This window comes from Heterodontus francisci, chromosome 2, assembly GCF_036365525.1.
Source record: "Heterodontus francisci isolate sHetFra1 chromosome 2, sHetFra1.hap1, whole genome shotgun sequence".
Lineage (NCBI taxonomy): Eukaryota > Metazoa > Chordata > Chondrichthyes > Heterodontiformes > Heterodontidae > Heterodontus > Heterodontus francisci.
In genome coordinates this window covers 102,268,665-102,286,459 of record NC_090372.1, presented here as the reverse complement: position 1 = coordinate 102,286,459, position 17,795 = coordinate 102,268,665, and the positions used below count along the sequence as shown (strand labels likewise).

The 17,795-nt window shown below is 41.4% G+C and overlaps 1 protein-coding gene across 3 annotated transcripts in view; it reads right to left on the bottom strand.

The window, feature by feature from the left end:
* ankmy2a (ankyrin repeat and MYND domain containing 2a) overlaps positions 1-17,795 on the bottom strand; it is a 59,012-nt gene that overhangs the window by 35,416 nt on the left and 5,801 nt on the right. For all 3 annotated transcript variants that reach the window (XM_068009380.1, XM_068009375.1, XM_068009388.1), the window contains exon 2: positions 10,205-10,269. Coding sequence is in view for 1 of the 3 variants with exons in the window: in XM_068009375.1 (XP_067865476.1) it covers positions 10,205-10,269 (65 nt within the window). In the remaining 2 variants the exon portion in view is untranslated. The remainder of the gene's footprint in view (positions 1-10,204; positions 10,270-17,795) is intronic.

The following is a 17,795-nucleotide window of genomic DNA, read 5'->3' as shown; positions in this document are numbered from 1 at the left end:
ATCAAAGCTGTAATGAGGTCATGAGCTGAATGGCCCTGAGGAACCCAAACTGAGCATCAGTCAGCAGGTTGTTGCTGTTTAGGTGACACTTGATAGCACTGTCGATGACACCTTCCATTACTTTGCTGATGAACAAGAATAGGCTGATTGGGGTAGTAATTGGCCGGATTGGATTTGTCCTGCATTTTGTGGACAGGAGATACCTGGGCAATTTTCCATATCGTCAGGTAGATGCCAGTATTTTAGCTGTACTGGAACAGCTTGGCCAGGGGTGTGGCTAGTTCTGCTGCACAAGTCTTCAGTAGTACAGCCAGGACCTTGTCAGGACTCACAGCCTTTGCTGAAAGTATCCAGTGCCTTCAGCTGTTTCTTGATATCATGTGGACTGAACTGAATTGTCTGAAGACTGGCATCTGTGATTCTGGGGACCTCAGGAGGTGGCTGAATGGACCATCCACTCAGCACATCTGGCTGAAGATGGTCACAAATGCTTCAGCCTAATCTTTTGCACTGATGTGCTGGGCTTCTCCATCATTGAGGATGGGGATATTCGTGGAACCTCCTCCAAAGATTAGTTGCTTAATTGTCCACCAGCATTCATGACTGGATGTGGCAGCACTGCAAAACTTTGATCTGATCCAATGGTTAAGGGATCGCTTAACTCTGTTCATTTATTACACCAATATGTTTTGTTGAATGATAATTTTCTCTAATCCACTGACTGGAGATCTGAATTTATATATTTTTTTTTAAAAAAAGTTATTTTAAGACGACAAGCTTCCAGCAAAGTTATCCTTTCAGCTTAAGTTAGCTACCTAAGTTGCAACACTGTGTCCTACACAGCAATACTTGTGAGGAGAGAGACAAAATGTCTGCTAAGTCCCCAGCAAGAACCAAGACCCAGGAAGTTTAAAGGAACTGCTTGTTCTCTCAGCAAGCAGAGAAATATTGCGAACTGCTGTGTTTGAATGACTGAGTGACTGTCATGTGACAAGCCTCTCCCCATCTGTGGTTCTTAAGCTGGTATTTTCTCTGCAGCAGAGGAGAAGCAACTGAATTCTGACATGAGTACACCCTAAGAAGGGGTCCCTCCCTCTCTCCATTCCAGCTTGAAAGCTTTCAAATCCTGCTTGTTGACTGACCACCTTTGCATACTCTGGCCACAATCAGAAACCTTGTTGGAAGAAATCATCCACATCGCTGTCTCCAAAGAGACCCACCAATCCAGTCATCTACCTCTTCAAACTAAAAATCTCAGGACCATTGAATTCAGCTAGAAGCCAGCTGAATCACCAAACTTCACAGACTGCATAACTTTTTATGGACTCTAATGCAACCAATCTACCTTTTCCCACTCTGTAACCTATTTGTATGTGTATAAACCTCTAGTGAGAGAGAGAGAGAGAGAGAGTGAAAGCTGACACGTTGTTTATTATTTTATAAGTTCTGTTTAGGTACCATAAAGGTAATCACTTTGTTAACTCAAGAAAACCTGTCCGATTGGTTCTTATATGATCATAGCAAGTAAGTAATCAAGAACCTGTTGAATTGGCCACTACATCCACTTTTAAGAAAGAATTAAACCTGTTGTGGTCAAACAAGAGGGAAGCCCTTTGATCCCTCCTCACTTGACCTCAACACCATTGCATGCAGCTTCCACTATGTGGCATGCAAGGAGTCCTGTGTTGTAGCTTTGCCAGGTTGATATCTAATTTTTAGATATGCCTGGTGCTGCTCCTGCTATGCTCTCCTGCACTCCTTATTGAAGCAGGGTTGATCCCTTGGCTTGATGATAATGGTACAGTGAGGAATATGCCAAGTCATAAGGTTACAGATTATGGTTGAATGCAATTCTGCTGCTGATGGTGCACAGCACCTCATGGATGCCCAGTTTTGAGCTGCCAGATTTGTTCTGAATCTATCCCATTAGCATGGTGGTAGTGCCACACAACACGATGGAGAGCATGAAGACTGGACTTCGTATTAGTGAAGTAAATAGCTTAAATGCTTTCAAAAGGAAACTAGACAAGTACGTGAGAGAAAAAGGAACAGAAAGATATGCTGAAAGCTGAGATGAGGAAAGTGGAATGGGAAGAAGCTTGCCTGGAGCATAAATACCAGCACAGACTTGTTGAGCTGAATGACCTGTTTCTCTGCTGTATATTCCATATAATCTCAGAGCCCCATTTCACCTTTATCCAGTATGGATTTTGCAGTTTGTGTTGTCAAAAGCTACTCAAATTTTCAGTATAATTAAGAAAGAATGAACTTGTATTTACATAGCATCTCATATTTGGTGGATGTTCCAAAGCATTTCGCAGCCAATTAATTACTTTTGCCAAGTGCAGTCACTGTTGTTAGGTAGATAAATGTGACAGCCAATTTCTGTACAGCAAGATTTCATTACCAGCAATGAATTGAATGAGCAGTTGTTTTGATAGTTAGTTGAGGGATGAATGTTGACCAAGTCACTTGTGAGCTTCCTTTTTTTCTTCGAATCATGTCATAGGACCTTTTAGGTTTATCTGAACAGGAAGGCAGGATGTCAGTTTAACATCTCATCCAAGAAATTGTACCTCTTACACTGCAGCACCTTCTCAGCACTACACTGAAGGCTTGAATGCATGATCTTCTGTCATAGAGGTGACAGTGCTACCAACAGAGCGAATCTAGCACTGGATATATACAGTGCAAAACAATATTAAGTCGAGGGAGATGTACCTGCAGGTCAGCCTTGTGTCTCAGAGGGTTAAGAAAGTGAAAGTATTTTTCATGTTTAGCAATGTAAAATTTGCTAACAGGTTGCTAGGAGCAGCCTATTTGGCTGTTGCAGAACAATATTTGCTATCCTGATTTGCTACAGCATAGAGGGGATACCAACAAGCTCATTGAAACCTATAGTGAGGTACAGCTTTTCTTCCTCGTTGTCAGTAACAAGAATAAGAACAAAAGTGTTTCCAGGTTCGACAGCTATTTTTGCAGGATTCCGAACTGGACAGCAGTTTGTAGGAATTGTTTGCACTTTGGTTATTTAACAGGTTGCTTCTTTTGCTAATACTTGCTTTGATCCTACAATGTTTTATTTCTAGAGTCTTACTGTTAAATGTATGTTCTCTGCTGGAAGTGGGTGGGGAGGGGTGGTAACAAAAACTCAATGGTAGCTTTTACAATGAATGTGACTAATGTAATTAAAAATAACAGGGCTACTGCACAGGAGGCTGCTGAGTATCATATTTATGATGCATATAACTAGATAAAAATAATATAAATAATTTAGTCTAAGGAATGTTAGAGAAAGTTGTGTGTCTGTACTGCAGCATCTGGGAGTTTGTAGACAGTGAGACTGTCCCGAGCGAACATATCAGTAGATGCCTCCATCTTAAGTCTCCGGCTCAGGGTAATTATGCTAGAGTGCGAGTTGGAGACATTCTGACACACAAGGGAGGGGGAGCAATATCCGGACAGTTTGCTCCAGACTTTGGTCACACCTCGTAGAACGCTACAAGTTCCGAATGGGGTTGGTGTGAAAAATCATGTACAGAGTAAGGGTAACCCCAGCTGAGATAGAGAACAAGGAATCACAGAAACTGATCCCATCCAACAGATGCAATGTACTTACTACCTGTGCATAGAAGAGGATAAAGATAAAGATTGTTGGAAGGACAGCCAGAATGTGGATCACGGTAACTTGGAGCAGGAGGCTGTCAAAAGGGAGCAGGGAAAGAGGAATAGGGGAAGCCTAATGTGGTAGCTGTAGGGGATTCAAACTGCTCTACCATATCTTAGTCTAAATTATTTATATCTCGTTACTTTCTTTTTTATAGCCATGATATATAGCTGCCTCTTGTGCTGTAACCTTGTCATTTTTAATTGCACTGGTCACAATCATTGCAAGAGCCACCATTATGAGTTTTGTGCTCCTCCGCCATTCAGCAGAAAACATGTTTAACAGTAAGACTATAGAAATACAATATTATAGCAGCAAAGCAAAGGAAGCAATCTGTTAAATAACCGAACTACAAACAATTCCTTTGTAAGCAGAATCAGGAGTTCTGGATGGTTTGTTGCCTACCTGGTGCCAGGGTGAGGGACATCTCAAACCAGACTGAAAGCGTATTGGAGAGGAAAGGGGAATATCCAGTCATTGTGAACCATGTTGCAACCAACAACATAGGGAAGAGTAGGCAAAAAGTCCTGTTTGCACAGTACCAGGATATAGGAGTTAAATTGAAGGACAGAACCTCAAGGGGTATAATCTCTGGACTATTACCTGAACCACAGAAAACTGGCATAGGCATAAGCAGAGTGGGAGGTGACCACGTGGATGAAGGAGAGGCGTGGGAAGGAGGGATTCCATTTTAGTTTAGTTTAGAGATACAGCACTGAAACAGGCCCTTCGGCCCACCGAGTCTGTGCCGACCATCAACCACCCATTTATACTAATCCTACACTAATTCCATATTCCTACCACATCCCCACCAGTCCCTATATTTCCCTACCACCTACCTATACTAGGGGCAATTTATAATGGCCAATTTACCCATCAACCTGCAAGTCTTCGGCATGTGGGAGGAAACCGGAGCACCCGGAGGAAACCCACGCAGACACAGGGAGAACTTGCAAACTCCGCACAGGCAGTACCCAGAATTGAACCCGGGTCGCTGGAGCTGTGAGGCTGCGGTGCTAACCACTGCGCCGCCCATTTTATGGGACACTGGGACCAGTACTGGGAGAGGAAGGAACTGTATGGTTGAGATAGACTCCACCTGAACCAGGCTGGAACCAGTCTGAGTGGAAAGGATAAATTTGGCAGTCACAAGGACTTTAAACTAGTAATTTGGGGTGGGGGGTATTGGGTGCAGTTGGTAGTTTTAGTTGGGGGGGGGGGGGGGGGGGGGAGAAAGGAGGGGAAGGCTCAGGTGGAAGAGGGAGCATAGATGATAGATCAAAAACAAAAAAGTGGTAAGAGAAATATAACAGTCAGAAATTCTGCTTTTGGCACTACAAGTAAAGGGAAAATTAAAAGATGCAAAGTCATTAAACAGGAGGGGAAAATAGGAAACATGAAAGTGAAACATTAGAGCAGAAGGACAGGTTAGGGTCTGTGGCCCAAAGAAGTGTTCTTTACACAAACACACAGAGTATAAGGAACAAACTGAATTAATTGCAGGCACAAATTCAATTTGGAGGCCATGACATAGTAGCCATTAGGAAGACATTGCTGCAAGACATCAGAACCGAGAACTAAATAGACCAGGTTATAAGGTCTACAGGGGGGATAGGGAAAATGGTGGTGGGAGAGGAGTAAGGATGAAATCACTTCCCTAATAAAGGATATCACGAGAGGGAAGCAGGTTTTATGGGTAAAATAAAAGGGAAGAATTTAAAACTGTAACAAGCATAATGTATAGGCCCCTGGTAGTAGCTGTGAAGTGGTAGCTTGTAGAAATTCTGAGAGTAGACAAGCATTCAGCAAAGGCAGGGTGATTTTAATGGGGCCATTTAACCTTCAGATAGATTGCGATGAGAAAGTTAGTGAATTTCTTGACTGTCTTTGGCATGGTTTTCTGCAACAATATATCCTAGAACGAAAAAGGGCCAAATTAGATTTAGTTAGTAGCCAACATGCTGTTTGAAAGGGAGAAATGTGAAACAGCTACCAAGATTCTAGATTTAGGTAAGGCTGATTTCAATGGGATGTGACAGAGACTGTTCACAGTAAACGGGGCAAATCTATTAATGGGTAAAACAACAGAAAATCAGGGGAAAGTGTTCAAAAAGAAATGCGATACAGAACCAGTTTATACCTCTAGACAGCAAGACTTCTAGTTGCCAAAAAAGACAGCCATGGAAAACTAGAGGTAAGGTACAACATAAAACTAAAAGAAAAAGCATGCAACAAATAGCACAGATTCTAGTGAATGGGAAAGATAGAGAGTGACAAAGCAGACAGCAAGGGTTAGAAAGAGGGACTATGAAAGAAAACCTGCAAGGGATATCAAAATCAACACATAAAACTTTTAAAATTACATTAGGAAAAAAAAAGGTGGTCAGAAGCAATGTGAACTCCTTGAAAACTGCTAATGGTGATGTACATGAAAATAAGGAAATGGCAGTCATGCTGAATAATTATTTTGCATCAGTATTTACAGTAGAGGAAGAGGTCAGCATGCCAGACATCCCAAGGCAATGATTATTGAATCAGAGACAGGGACTCAACAAAATTAACATAAATAAGATAATCGTAATGGAGAACTTACTGGCACTAAAGAGCAACAAGTCCCCAGGACCAGAGAGTTTCCATCTCAAGGTTTTCAAAGGAGGTGAGAACATTGCAGACACCCTAACTATAATCTTCCAAAGTTCCCTCGATTTGGGAACTGTTCCTTTAGATTGGAAAATTGAGCATGTCACTCTGCAATTTAAGAAAGGTAAGAGAGAAGGAAACAAGGGAATAACAACATCTGTTGTTAGGAAATTGCTAGACTCTGTAATTAAGGATAGGGTGACTGAAAACCTTGAAAACTTTCAACTGCTCAGAGTGAATCAGAATCTGATTAAATTTTTGAGGAGGCGATTAAACTAGTGGACAAGGGAATGTTGGTGGATGTTATTTACATGGACTTCCAGAAAAGCATTTGATAAAGTTCCTCATAAAAGACAGTTTTCTCAAGTTGAAGCTCATGGAATTGAAGGCAAATTATTGACCTGGTTAGGAAATTGGCTGAGTGAAAGGAGAAAGAGAGTAATGGGCAGGTGCTCTTATTGACAGGATATGTCCCGCAACTATTCATTGCATTTATTAACGACTTAGATGATGGGATAGAAAACCACATACATTAATCTGCTGGTGACACAGAGATAGACGGTATTGTAAGCAGTGTAGGTGGAAGTGTAAAATTACCAAGAGATATTGATAGATTAAGTCAATGGGCAAAACTGTGTCAAATTAATTTCAAGGTAGGCAAATGTGAGGTCATCCACTTTAGACCCAGAAAGGATAGAAAAGGAAGGGTACTTTCTAAATGGTGAAAAGTTAAAACCAGTGGCAGTCCAAAGAGATTTGGGGGCCCAGGTACAGAGATCACTAAAATGTCATGAACAAGTACAGAAAATAATCAAAAAGGCCAATGGAATTCTGGCCTTTATATCTAGGAGAATAGAATGCAAGGATATAGAAGTCATGTTTCAACTAGAGAGCCCTGGTTAAACCACACCTGGAATATTGAGCGATTCTGGGCACCACACCTTAGGAAGGCCATATTGGCTTTGGAGGGAGTACAGCTTAGGTTTACCAGAATGATACCTGGACTCTAAAGGGTTAAATTACTTGGGAGGAATTACACAGACTAGGATTGCATTCCTGGAATTTAGAAAGTTAAGGTGATTTGATCAAAGTTTTCAAGATATTAAGGGGAACAGATAGGGTAGATGAAAAAGAAACTATATTCGCTGGTTGGTGAGTCTAGGATGAGGGGACATAGTCAAAAAATGAGACACACATTTCAGGTATGAAATTAGGAAATACTTCTTCACATAAATGATGGTAGAAGTTTTGAATTCTCTTCTATAAATAGTAAGTGATGCTCGATCAATTATTAAATTTTAAAACTGAGATCGATAGATTTTTGTTAGCCAAAATGTATGGGGCAATGGCAGATATATAGAGTTTGGTCGCAATCAGCCATGATCTCATTGAATGGCCGAACAGGCTCAGTGGGTTAAATGACTCACTCCCATTCCTGTGTTCCTTAATAGGACAATCCAAAACAAGTTCCACAGCCCTGCAACATCATCTGCTTCAAATATTTATCCAGCCTTCCCTTATAAAATGCAACAGTCCCTGCCTTGAACACTCCTTGGTGTATAACAGTCCTTTGCCATATAAACCCTTTGTGTAAATAAATTTCTTCTAACATCTCTCTTCACTCTCATTGACAATTTTAAATTAATTGGGGCAGTGAAAGCACTGTTGCCTGATCCGAAGTTTGTGGGTTTAAAGTTTGTGGGGCTCGAGCACAGAATTTAGGCTGACACAAGTGCAGTACTGAGTGAGTGTTGCACTATTGGAGGTCCCGTCTTTCGGAGGGGTTGCAAACAGAGATTTGGTCTGCTGTCTCACATGGATTAAAAAGATTCCATTGCAGTATTTTGAAGAACAGAGCATTCTCCTTCGTGTCCTGGCCAATATTTATCCCTCAACCAACATTATTGAAACAGATTACCTGGTCATTATCGCATTACTGTTTGAGGGAGCCTGCTGTGCACAAATTGTCTGCCTTGTTTCCTACATTACAAGAGTGACTGCATTAAAACACTTCATTGGCTGTAAAGCGCTTTGAGAAATCCTGAGGTTGCAACAGGTGCTGTATAAATGCCAGGCCTTTCCTCATTTTTGTTTCTAAAACAAATATCTGGTTTTGTAATTTGTCTGATGTGATGTCTAGCCAATAAAACCAAGGATAACCTCACAAAATAACCCAATTTTAAAGAAACATTTTCTTGATCAAGCCTTTTGTTGTTTCATTTGCAATGGACTTTTCTTTGTTCTTGCCTCCCCATCACTTTTGCAGGTTCATTTCTGCTTCTATTTTGCCTCAAAATAATTATCACCCAATATTCATTTTTGTTAAACCATCTACTGACTGAAGCCTGTAATTTATTGCTCTATTATATTTGGTTTGAAGTTTGCTCTTCTAGAAGCTCTTACATTTATATTTACTAAAATTTGAAAAATAATTTTTGTAGGTGTTGTCAGGATGAACCTTTAGCAGTAGGGGCTGTACCTGACGCACAAGACAAAAGCTCACATCATTGAACAATGTTAGAAATCACAGCCTCCAATGGACAATTAAGTTCTTTTTAACAACTTGCTCACATCAAGATTTTTCACCTCCATTGTTCTTTTTGAATATGCTTCTTGCAATCTAGTACAGTTGTCCAGTTTTATGCCGCTCATCTGAATTTATTCCATCTTCTATTTCTCAGTGCTCCTACTGTCCCTTTGTTGTTTGATTTAATTTGCTTTATTCCACAGTTGGTAACGGCAGACAATACACCGAGTATAACAAAAGCCATTTGGCGCATTCAGTTCAACTTCTGTTTTCATAGTTACAAAAATAAAGTATGTGCAAATGTATCAGCCCACTTGACATATATACATTGGGCAGACAGATGTGCTCTGCTATCTGTCCTACTGATAGTGACGAGGTGAATTCTCCCCCACAGCCCTTCTACTGCCTTGATTCTTTTGTCAGCCTTTCTATTGCTTTAGTGACTACTAGTCTGTGCCAGTATATAAAAAAAAACTCTACAAAGACTAGCAAGGCTTGTTAGCATGAAGGTGCTAATTTGGTCCCAAGAGAACAGACTTTACATCTCACATTGAAAACACCTGTTGACAGCCACTGGATTGACAACGCAGCATGGCACTGTCGAGACAAACAGTACACTTTTAGGCAAGCTTCAACTCAAAATGCATTTTAAGAGAGCTCATGTCTACACCCTGTTTCTGGAAAAAATGGTCACAGAATCCTGATCTATGACAACCTGCTTGTCCTGTTGAATATTTATTTCTCGATTGGAAAGAAAAACAAAACAAAAATTATTTGGCATCATTCACATGTCCCAAAGTCCTTTACAGGCAAGGAAGTATTTTGAAATGCAGTTAACTTTGTAATGAAGGGAAATGTGGTAGCCAGGTCGCACGAACAGCAAGAAGATAAATGACCAGATGATCTGTTTCAGTGGCAAATAGTGGAAATTCACCAGTAGGTGGATGGAACCTCAGTTTTTAGCTTCATCCGAAAGATAGATATCCAATTGTGCAGCATTTCCTCTATACGGAGTGAATTGAGTCTGGATTACGTGCTTATGTCTCAGTAGGGGGAACTGGGTACATGACCTTCTGACTTTGGCATAGTGGTATCACTGACAAAATCAGTGATGAATGCATGGGTACACACATACCATATGTATATTAACATGAGACACAAAACATAAAAAGAGCTAAAATATAGCAAACAACAGTGTAAAAAGAACTTTTCATATGCATTTCATGTGGAAAAAGTGAAATGTTAAGTGGAAAAGGACAAATCGCCCAAAGGTCTGAAATGAAATACAAATCTGAAAATGCACATTCCCATTGAAGAATAATAATACTCTTGTATTAACTAAATCTAAAATCTGTTTTAAGTAGTCTTACCTGATCTAAACAGTTGACACGGACATTTTTACTGCCCAGCAATCTTCCAGCCTCCTGATCATTTCCTGCAGAAAGTTAAAGAAAGAATTACGTTCCACTGCCCAGGCAGCTCCTATGAATAAAACATTAATTGATCACCTGTGGCATTGCCTTCAGGTGAAGGAAGACTAAAGCCCAGGCATTATTGGATAGGGGTGTAAAAATATAATTCAGTTCCCATTTTAATGTCATACATTCCAACCTTACCTACATATTCTACTATAAACTCCTACAGGCACATTTATAAATGGAAGCTACCAGTCATGCTGTAATTATACCCTGTAAATGGTGGCACTACAGCATCTCCACTGGTAGGAGAATGTAATCATAATTTACACAGGAATTTATCACAGAAATGTTGACAGGCACCCAAATTACTTTTCCTTTGCCTGGAGTGTGCACTCTCGCCCATGTTCCTGGGTGCAGAGAATTTAACCACATCAACAAGAACCTAGTGTCTGGAGGGCTACTACTGTAGTTTCAGCTGATAAATCTGAATTACTTGTTATGAACATAGGAACAGGAGTAGGCTAGCTGGCCCCTCAAACCTGTTCCACTATTCAATGAGATCATGACTGATCTGCAACCTAACTCCATATATCCCATATCCCTTAAAATTTTTGATTAACATTTAGCAATCTCAGATTTAAAATTAACAACCGATCTAGCATCAACTGCAATTTACGCTAGAAATTGGAAATTTCCAAAGTGTTTCTGAATTTCACTCCTGTGAGGTCTGCCTCTAATTTTTTTAAGACTATCTCCTACTCCTTGACTCACCAAACAGTGGAAATAATTTCTATCCACCCTATCCATTCCCCTTAATATCTTGAGAACTTCAAACAATTCCCTGTTTAACCTTCTGAATTCCAGGGAATACAATCTTTGTTTATACAATCTCTCCTCAATTTAACCCTTGGAATCCAGGTATCACTCTGGTCAATCTACGTTGCACTCCTTCTAATTCGACCTTCCTAGGATGTGGTGCTCACAGTACTACAGGTGTGATCTAACCAGGGCTTTGTACAGCTGAAGCATGACTTCTACCCCCTTGTATTCTAGTCCTCTAGATATCATAGAAAGTTTACAGCACAGAAAGAGGCCACTTGGCCCATCGTGTCTATGCTGGCCAAAAAACGATCCACCCAGTCTAATCCCACCTTCCAGCATTTGGTCTGTAGCCCTGCAGATTATGGCACTTGAGGTGCAAATCCAGAAACCTTTTAAATGAGTTGAGGGTTTCTGCCTCGACTATCCCTTCAGGCAGTGAGTCCCAGGCCCTCACCACCCTCTGAGTGAAAACATCTTTCCTCATCTCCCCCCTAATCCTTCTACCAATCACTTTAAATCTAGGTTCCCTCGCCACTGACCTCTCTGCTAAGGTAAATAGGCCCTTCACATCCACTCTATCCAGACTCCTCACAATTTTGTACATTTCAATCAGATCTCCCCTCAGCCTTCTCTGTTCCAAAGAAAACACCACCAGCCTATCCAATCTTTCCTCATAGCTGCATTTTTCCAGTCTCAGCAACATTCTCGTAAATCTCCTCTGTATCCTCTCTAGTGCAATTACATCCTTTCTGTAATGAGGTGGCCAGAACTGCACACAGTACTCAAGTTGTGGCCTAACTAAACAAAAGGATTCCATATGCCTTCTTAACCACCTTATCGACCTGTCCTGCTACCTTCAGGAATCTGTGGACATTCATTCCAAGGTCCCGCACTTCCTCTACACCTCTCTGTATTCTCCCATTTATCATGTATTCCTTTGCTTTGTTTGACCTCCCCAAATGCATCACCTCACACTTTTCCAGGTTGAAGTCCATTTGCCACTTTTCTGCCCACCTGACCATTCCATCAATGTCTTCCTGCAGCCTACAGCTATCCTGCTCCCTATTTACCCCACAGCCAATCTTTGTGTTGTCTGCAAATCATGCCTCCTACATTTACGTCCAAATCGTTAATATATGCCACAAAAAGCAGGGGACCCAGTACGGTGCCCTGCGGAACGCCACCGTAAACAGCCCTCCAGTTGCAAAAACACCCATCAACAATTACCCTTTATTTCCTGCCACTGAGCCAATTTTGTATCCATCTTGCTACATTTCCCTGGATCCCATGAGCTTTTTTTTTTAAACCAGTCTGCCATGTGGGACCTTGTCAAAAACCTTGCTAAAATCCACGCAGACCACATCAACTGCACTATCCTCATTAATTCTCCTTGTTACTTCTTCAAAACATTCGATCAAGTTGATCAGACAAGATCTTCCCTCATCAAATCCACGCTGACTATCCTTGATTAATCTGTGCCCTTCTAAGTGACAGTTTATCCTGTCTCTCAAAATTGATTCCAAGAATTTGCCCACTACTGAGGTTAGACTGACTGGCCTGTAATTATTCGGTCTATCCCTTGCTCCCTTTTTGAACAGAGGTACAATGTTAGCAGTCCTCCAATCCTCTGGCACCACGCCTGTATCCTGTGAGGACTGGAAAATGATGGTCAGACCTTCCACTATTTCCTCTCTTGCTTCTTTTAACAGCCTAGGGTACATTTCATCCGGCCCTGGTGATTTATCAACTTTCAAGGATGCTAATCCCATTAATACTTGCTCTCTTCCTATGTTTATCACATCTAATACTTCACACCCCTCTTCTTTAACTGCATTATCTGCATCGTCCACCTCCTTTGTGAAGACAGATGCAAAGTACTCATTAACAAAACCAACATCTTTCACCCCTACACACATTACCTTTTTGATATTTTATGGGCCCTACTCTTTCCTTAGTTATCCTCTTACTCTTAGTGTATTGATAAAACATTTTTAGGTTCACCTTGATTTTGTTTGCCAATAATCTTTCATGCTCTCTCTTAGCTTTCCTAATTTCCTTTTTGATTTCACCCCTCCACTTCCTATACTCCTCTCGGCTTTCTGCAGTATCGAGTTCTCTGTGTCGGACACAAGCTTTAATTTTCTGCCTTATTTTACCCTGTAAGCTCCTTGACATCCAAGTGGCTCTAGATTTGGCCGTCTCACCCTTTTTTATTGGGAACATGTTTACTCTGAGTTAGGTTGCAGATCAGTCATGATCTCATTGAATAGTGGAACAGGTTCGAGGGGCTAGCCGGCCTACTCCTGTTCCTATGTAAATAACAAGTAACTCAGATTTATCAGCTGAAACTACAGTAGTAGCCCTCCAGACACTAGGTTCTTGTTGGTGTGGTTAAATTCTCAGGAACATGGGCGAGAGTGCACACTCCAGGCAAATGAAAACAGAAGTTAATGGGTTGATCTAAGAACAATAATGGAGACATGGCTGCAGAGTGACCAAGGTTGAGAATTACGCATTCCAGGATACTTGCCTTCTAGTAGAGATAGGCAAAATGGAAAAGGAGGGGGTGCGGCAGCTCTGATAATAAACAATGGCATGAAGGCAATAGAAATAAAGGAATTTAGCTCCAAAAAAAAAAATCAAGCTGTAGAATCAGTTTGAGTGGAGCCAAGAAACAAGGGGCAGAAAACAATGGTGCAAGTAGGCCCCCTAACAGTAGTGTTGAGCAGAGCAAAAAAGAAAATCAGGAAATTAGAGGTGGATATAACAAGGGTAATGCAGTAATCACAGGACAGTTCAATTTTATATAGATTGGGCAAACTAAATTTGCAGTAATAGCATGGAGGACATATTCAAAGAATGCATTGAAGATAGTTTTCAAGATTAGTATGCCAAGGGACCAACTATGGAACAAACTATTTTAGATCTAGCATTGTGCAACCAGACAAGATTAATTAATAACTTTATAACAAAAGAGGCTATGGGGAAGAGTAATCATAATACAATACAACTTTTTTTAGTTTGAGAGTGATTTATTTAAGTACAAAACTAGGACCGTAAGTCTGAACAAAGCAAATGATGGAAGTATGAGGTAAAGTTGGCTAAGGTAGATTGGTAAACTAGATTAAAAGCTATGACAGTACATAAGCAATGGCAAACATTTAAAGAATTCATAATATACAAATATACATTCCCCTAATAAAAACATCTCACAGGAAAAAAGTGGTCCAACAGTTTTGTGAAGGGTAGGTCGTGCCTCACAAACCTTATTGAGTTTTTTGAGAAGGTGACCAAACAGGTGGATGAAGGTAAAGCCGTGGATGTGGTGTATATGGATTTCAGTAAGGCGTTTGATAAGGTTCCCCACGGTAGGCTATTGCAGAAAATACGGAGGTATGGGATTGAAGGTGATTTAGTGCTTTGGATCAGAAATTGGCTAGCTGAAAGAAGACAGGGTGGTGGTTGATGGCAAATGTTCATCCTGGAGTTTAGTTACAAGTGGTGTACCGCAAGGATCTGTTTTGGGGCCACTGCTGTTTGTCATTTTTATAAATGACCTGGATGAGGGTGTAGAAGGGTGGGTTAGTAAATTTGCGGATGACACGAAGGTCGGTGGAGTTGTGGATAGTGTCGAAGCCATACCAGGCAACATCCTGGTGAGTCTCCTATGCACCCTTTCCGGGGCTTCCGCATCCTTCCTGTGGTGCGGTGGCCGGGGCTGCGCGCAGTGCTCTGGGTGCGGCCTCGCCGGAGTTTTGTACAGCTGCAGCATGACCGCGTGGCTCCGAAACTCGATCCCCCTACTAATAAAGGCTAACACACCATATGCCTTCTTAACCGCCCTATTAACCTGGGTGGCAACTTTCAGGGATTTATGTACCTGGACACCAAGATCTCTCTGCTCATCTACACTACCAAGAATCTTCCCATTAGCCCAGTACTCTGCATTCCTGTTACTCCTTCCAAAGTGAATCACCTCACACTTTTCCGCATTAAACTCCATTTGCCATCTCTCAGCCCAGCTCTGCAGCCTATCTATGTCCCTCAACAACTTGAGGTTGTTTTCGTTAGAGAGAAGGAGGAGGAGAGGTGACTTAATAGAGACATATAAGATAATCAGAGGGTTAGATAGGGTGGATAGTGAGAGTCTTTTTCCTCGGATGGTGATGGCAAACAGGAGGGGACATAGCTTTAAGTTGAGGGGTGATAGATATAGGATAGATGTCAGAGGTAGTTTCTTTACTCAGAGAGTAGTAGGGGCGTGGAACGCCCTGCCTGCAACAGTAGTAGACTCGCCAACTTTAAGGGCATTTAAGTGGTCATTGGATAGACATATGGATGAAAATGGAATTGTGTAGGTCAGATGGTTTCACAGGTCGGCGCAACATCGAGGGCCGAAGGGCCTGTACTGCGCTGTCATGTTCTATGTTCTATAACCATAGCTAACAAGAGACATTAAAGACAGTACTAGATTAAAGGAAGAGCCAAAAAGAGCAGTAAGCCTGATAATTAGGAGGAATTTGAAATTTCGCAAAATGACAACCAAGAAATTGATAAAGAAAGTGTAAATAGGATATGGAAGTTAACTAGCTAGACGGTGAAAGCTTCTATATGTACGTAAAAAGGAAGAGAGTAAACATTGGTCCCTTAAAGACAGGGACAGAAAAATTATGACGGGGAATAAGGAAATGGCAGACAGTAAACAAACAGTGTATCTGTCTTCACAGTAGAAGACAAAATACATTTGTGAAGTAGTGGGAATCAAGGGACTAGTGAAACTGAGGAACTTCAGGATATTAGTGTTAGCAAAATGGTGCTGGAGAAATTAACAGGGTTAAAAGCCGATAAATAACATGACAGATGACCTACGTGCTAGGATTTTAAAAAGTGGCAGCTAGAAATAGGGGATGCATTAGTTTTGACCTTTCAGAAGTCCCTAGATTCTATAATGATCTCTGTGGATTGGAAGGTAGCAAGTAACATGTGTCAGTCAATGGCCATCTCTAAAGACAGAGTATCTAACTATTTCCCCTTGACATTCAATGGCATTACCATCACTGAATAACCCACCATCAACATCCTGGAGGGTCACCACTGACCAGAAACTTAACTGAACCAGCCACATAAATACTATGACTACAAGAGAAGGTTAGAGGCTGGATATTCTACAACGAGTAACTCACCTCCTGACTCGCCAGAGCCTTCCCGCTATCTACAAGTGACTGAATACTTTGCACTTGCTTGGATGGTTGCAGCTCCAACAACACCTACGAAGCTCAACACCATGCAGGACAAAGCAGACTGCTTGATTGGCACCCCATCCACCACCTTAAACATTCACTCCCTCCATCACCAGTGCGCCGTGGCTGCAGGGTGTACCATTTACAAGATGCACTGCAGCATCTTGCCTAGGCTTCTTCAACAGAATCTTCCAAACCTATTACCTCTACCATCTATAAGAACAAGGCCAGTAGGTGCATGGGAACACCACCACTTTCTGTTTCTTCGGTGTCATAGGGTCAATATCCTGAAACTCTCAAACTAATAACATTCTGGGTATACCCACATCACATGGACTGCAGCAGTTCAAGAAGGTGGCTCACCACCACCTTCTCAAGAGCAATTAGGGATGGGCAATAAATGATGGCCTTGCCATCAATGCCCACATCCCATGAATGAATAAAAGAAGTGACCCTGTTGAAGAAAGGAGAAATAGGGAAAGCAGGGAACTACAGGCTAGTTAGCCCAACATCAGCAGTAGGAAAAATGCTAGAATCTATTATTAGGGACGTGATAACAGGGCACTTCGTAAATCATATAATCGAGCAGAGTCAACATGGATTTAGGAAAGGGAAATTGCATTTGACAGGATTTTTTTCAGGTTGTAACTGAGTGCGGGCTGTATGTGCTTGTTGACTTACATTGGCTCCTAGTCAAGCAATGTCTTGATTTTAAAATTTGTGTTTTCAAATCCCACCATGGCCTTGTCCCTCCCTATCTCTGTAATCTCTTCCAGCCCCACAAGCCTCCAAAATATCTGTGCTCCTCTAATTCTGGCCTCTTGTGCATCCCTAATTTTAATCACTCCACCATTGTTGGCTCAGCCTTCAGTTGCCTTGGCCCCAAGCTCTGGAATACCCTCCCTACACCTCTCCATCTTTAAGAAACTTCTTAAAACCTACCTCTTTGATCAAGCTTTTGGTTATCTCACCTAATATCTCCTTGTGCAGCTCAGTGTCATACTTTGTTTTATAATTCTCCTGTGAAGCACCTTGGGATATTTTATTACGTGAAAGTTGTTGTTGAGTGGATAAGAGGGAAACCAGTGGATATAATGTATTTGGATTTTTAAAAAGCATTTGAGAAGGTGCCACACAAAAGTTTATTCTACAAAATTAGGGATCATGGGATTGGGGCAGTATGTTAGCATGGATTGAGCATTGGTTAACAAGACAGAAAACAGAGAGTATGAATAAGTGCATTGACAGGCTGCAACTAGTGGGGTACCACAAGGATCAGTGCTTGCTTGGGACAAAAACAAGAAATGCTGGATTCACTCAGCAGGTCTGGCAGCATCTGTGGAAAGAGAAGCAGAGTTAACGTTTCGGGTCAGTGACCCTTCTTCGGGAGGGTCACTGACCCGAAACGTTAACTCTGCTTCTCTTTCCACAGATGCTGCCAGACCTGCTGAGTGAATCCAGCATTTCTTGTTTTTGTTTCA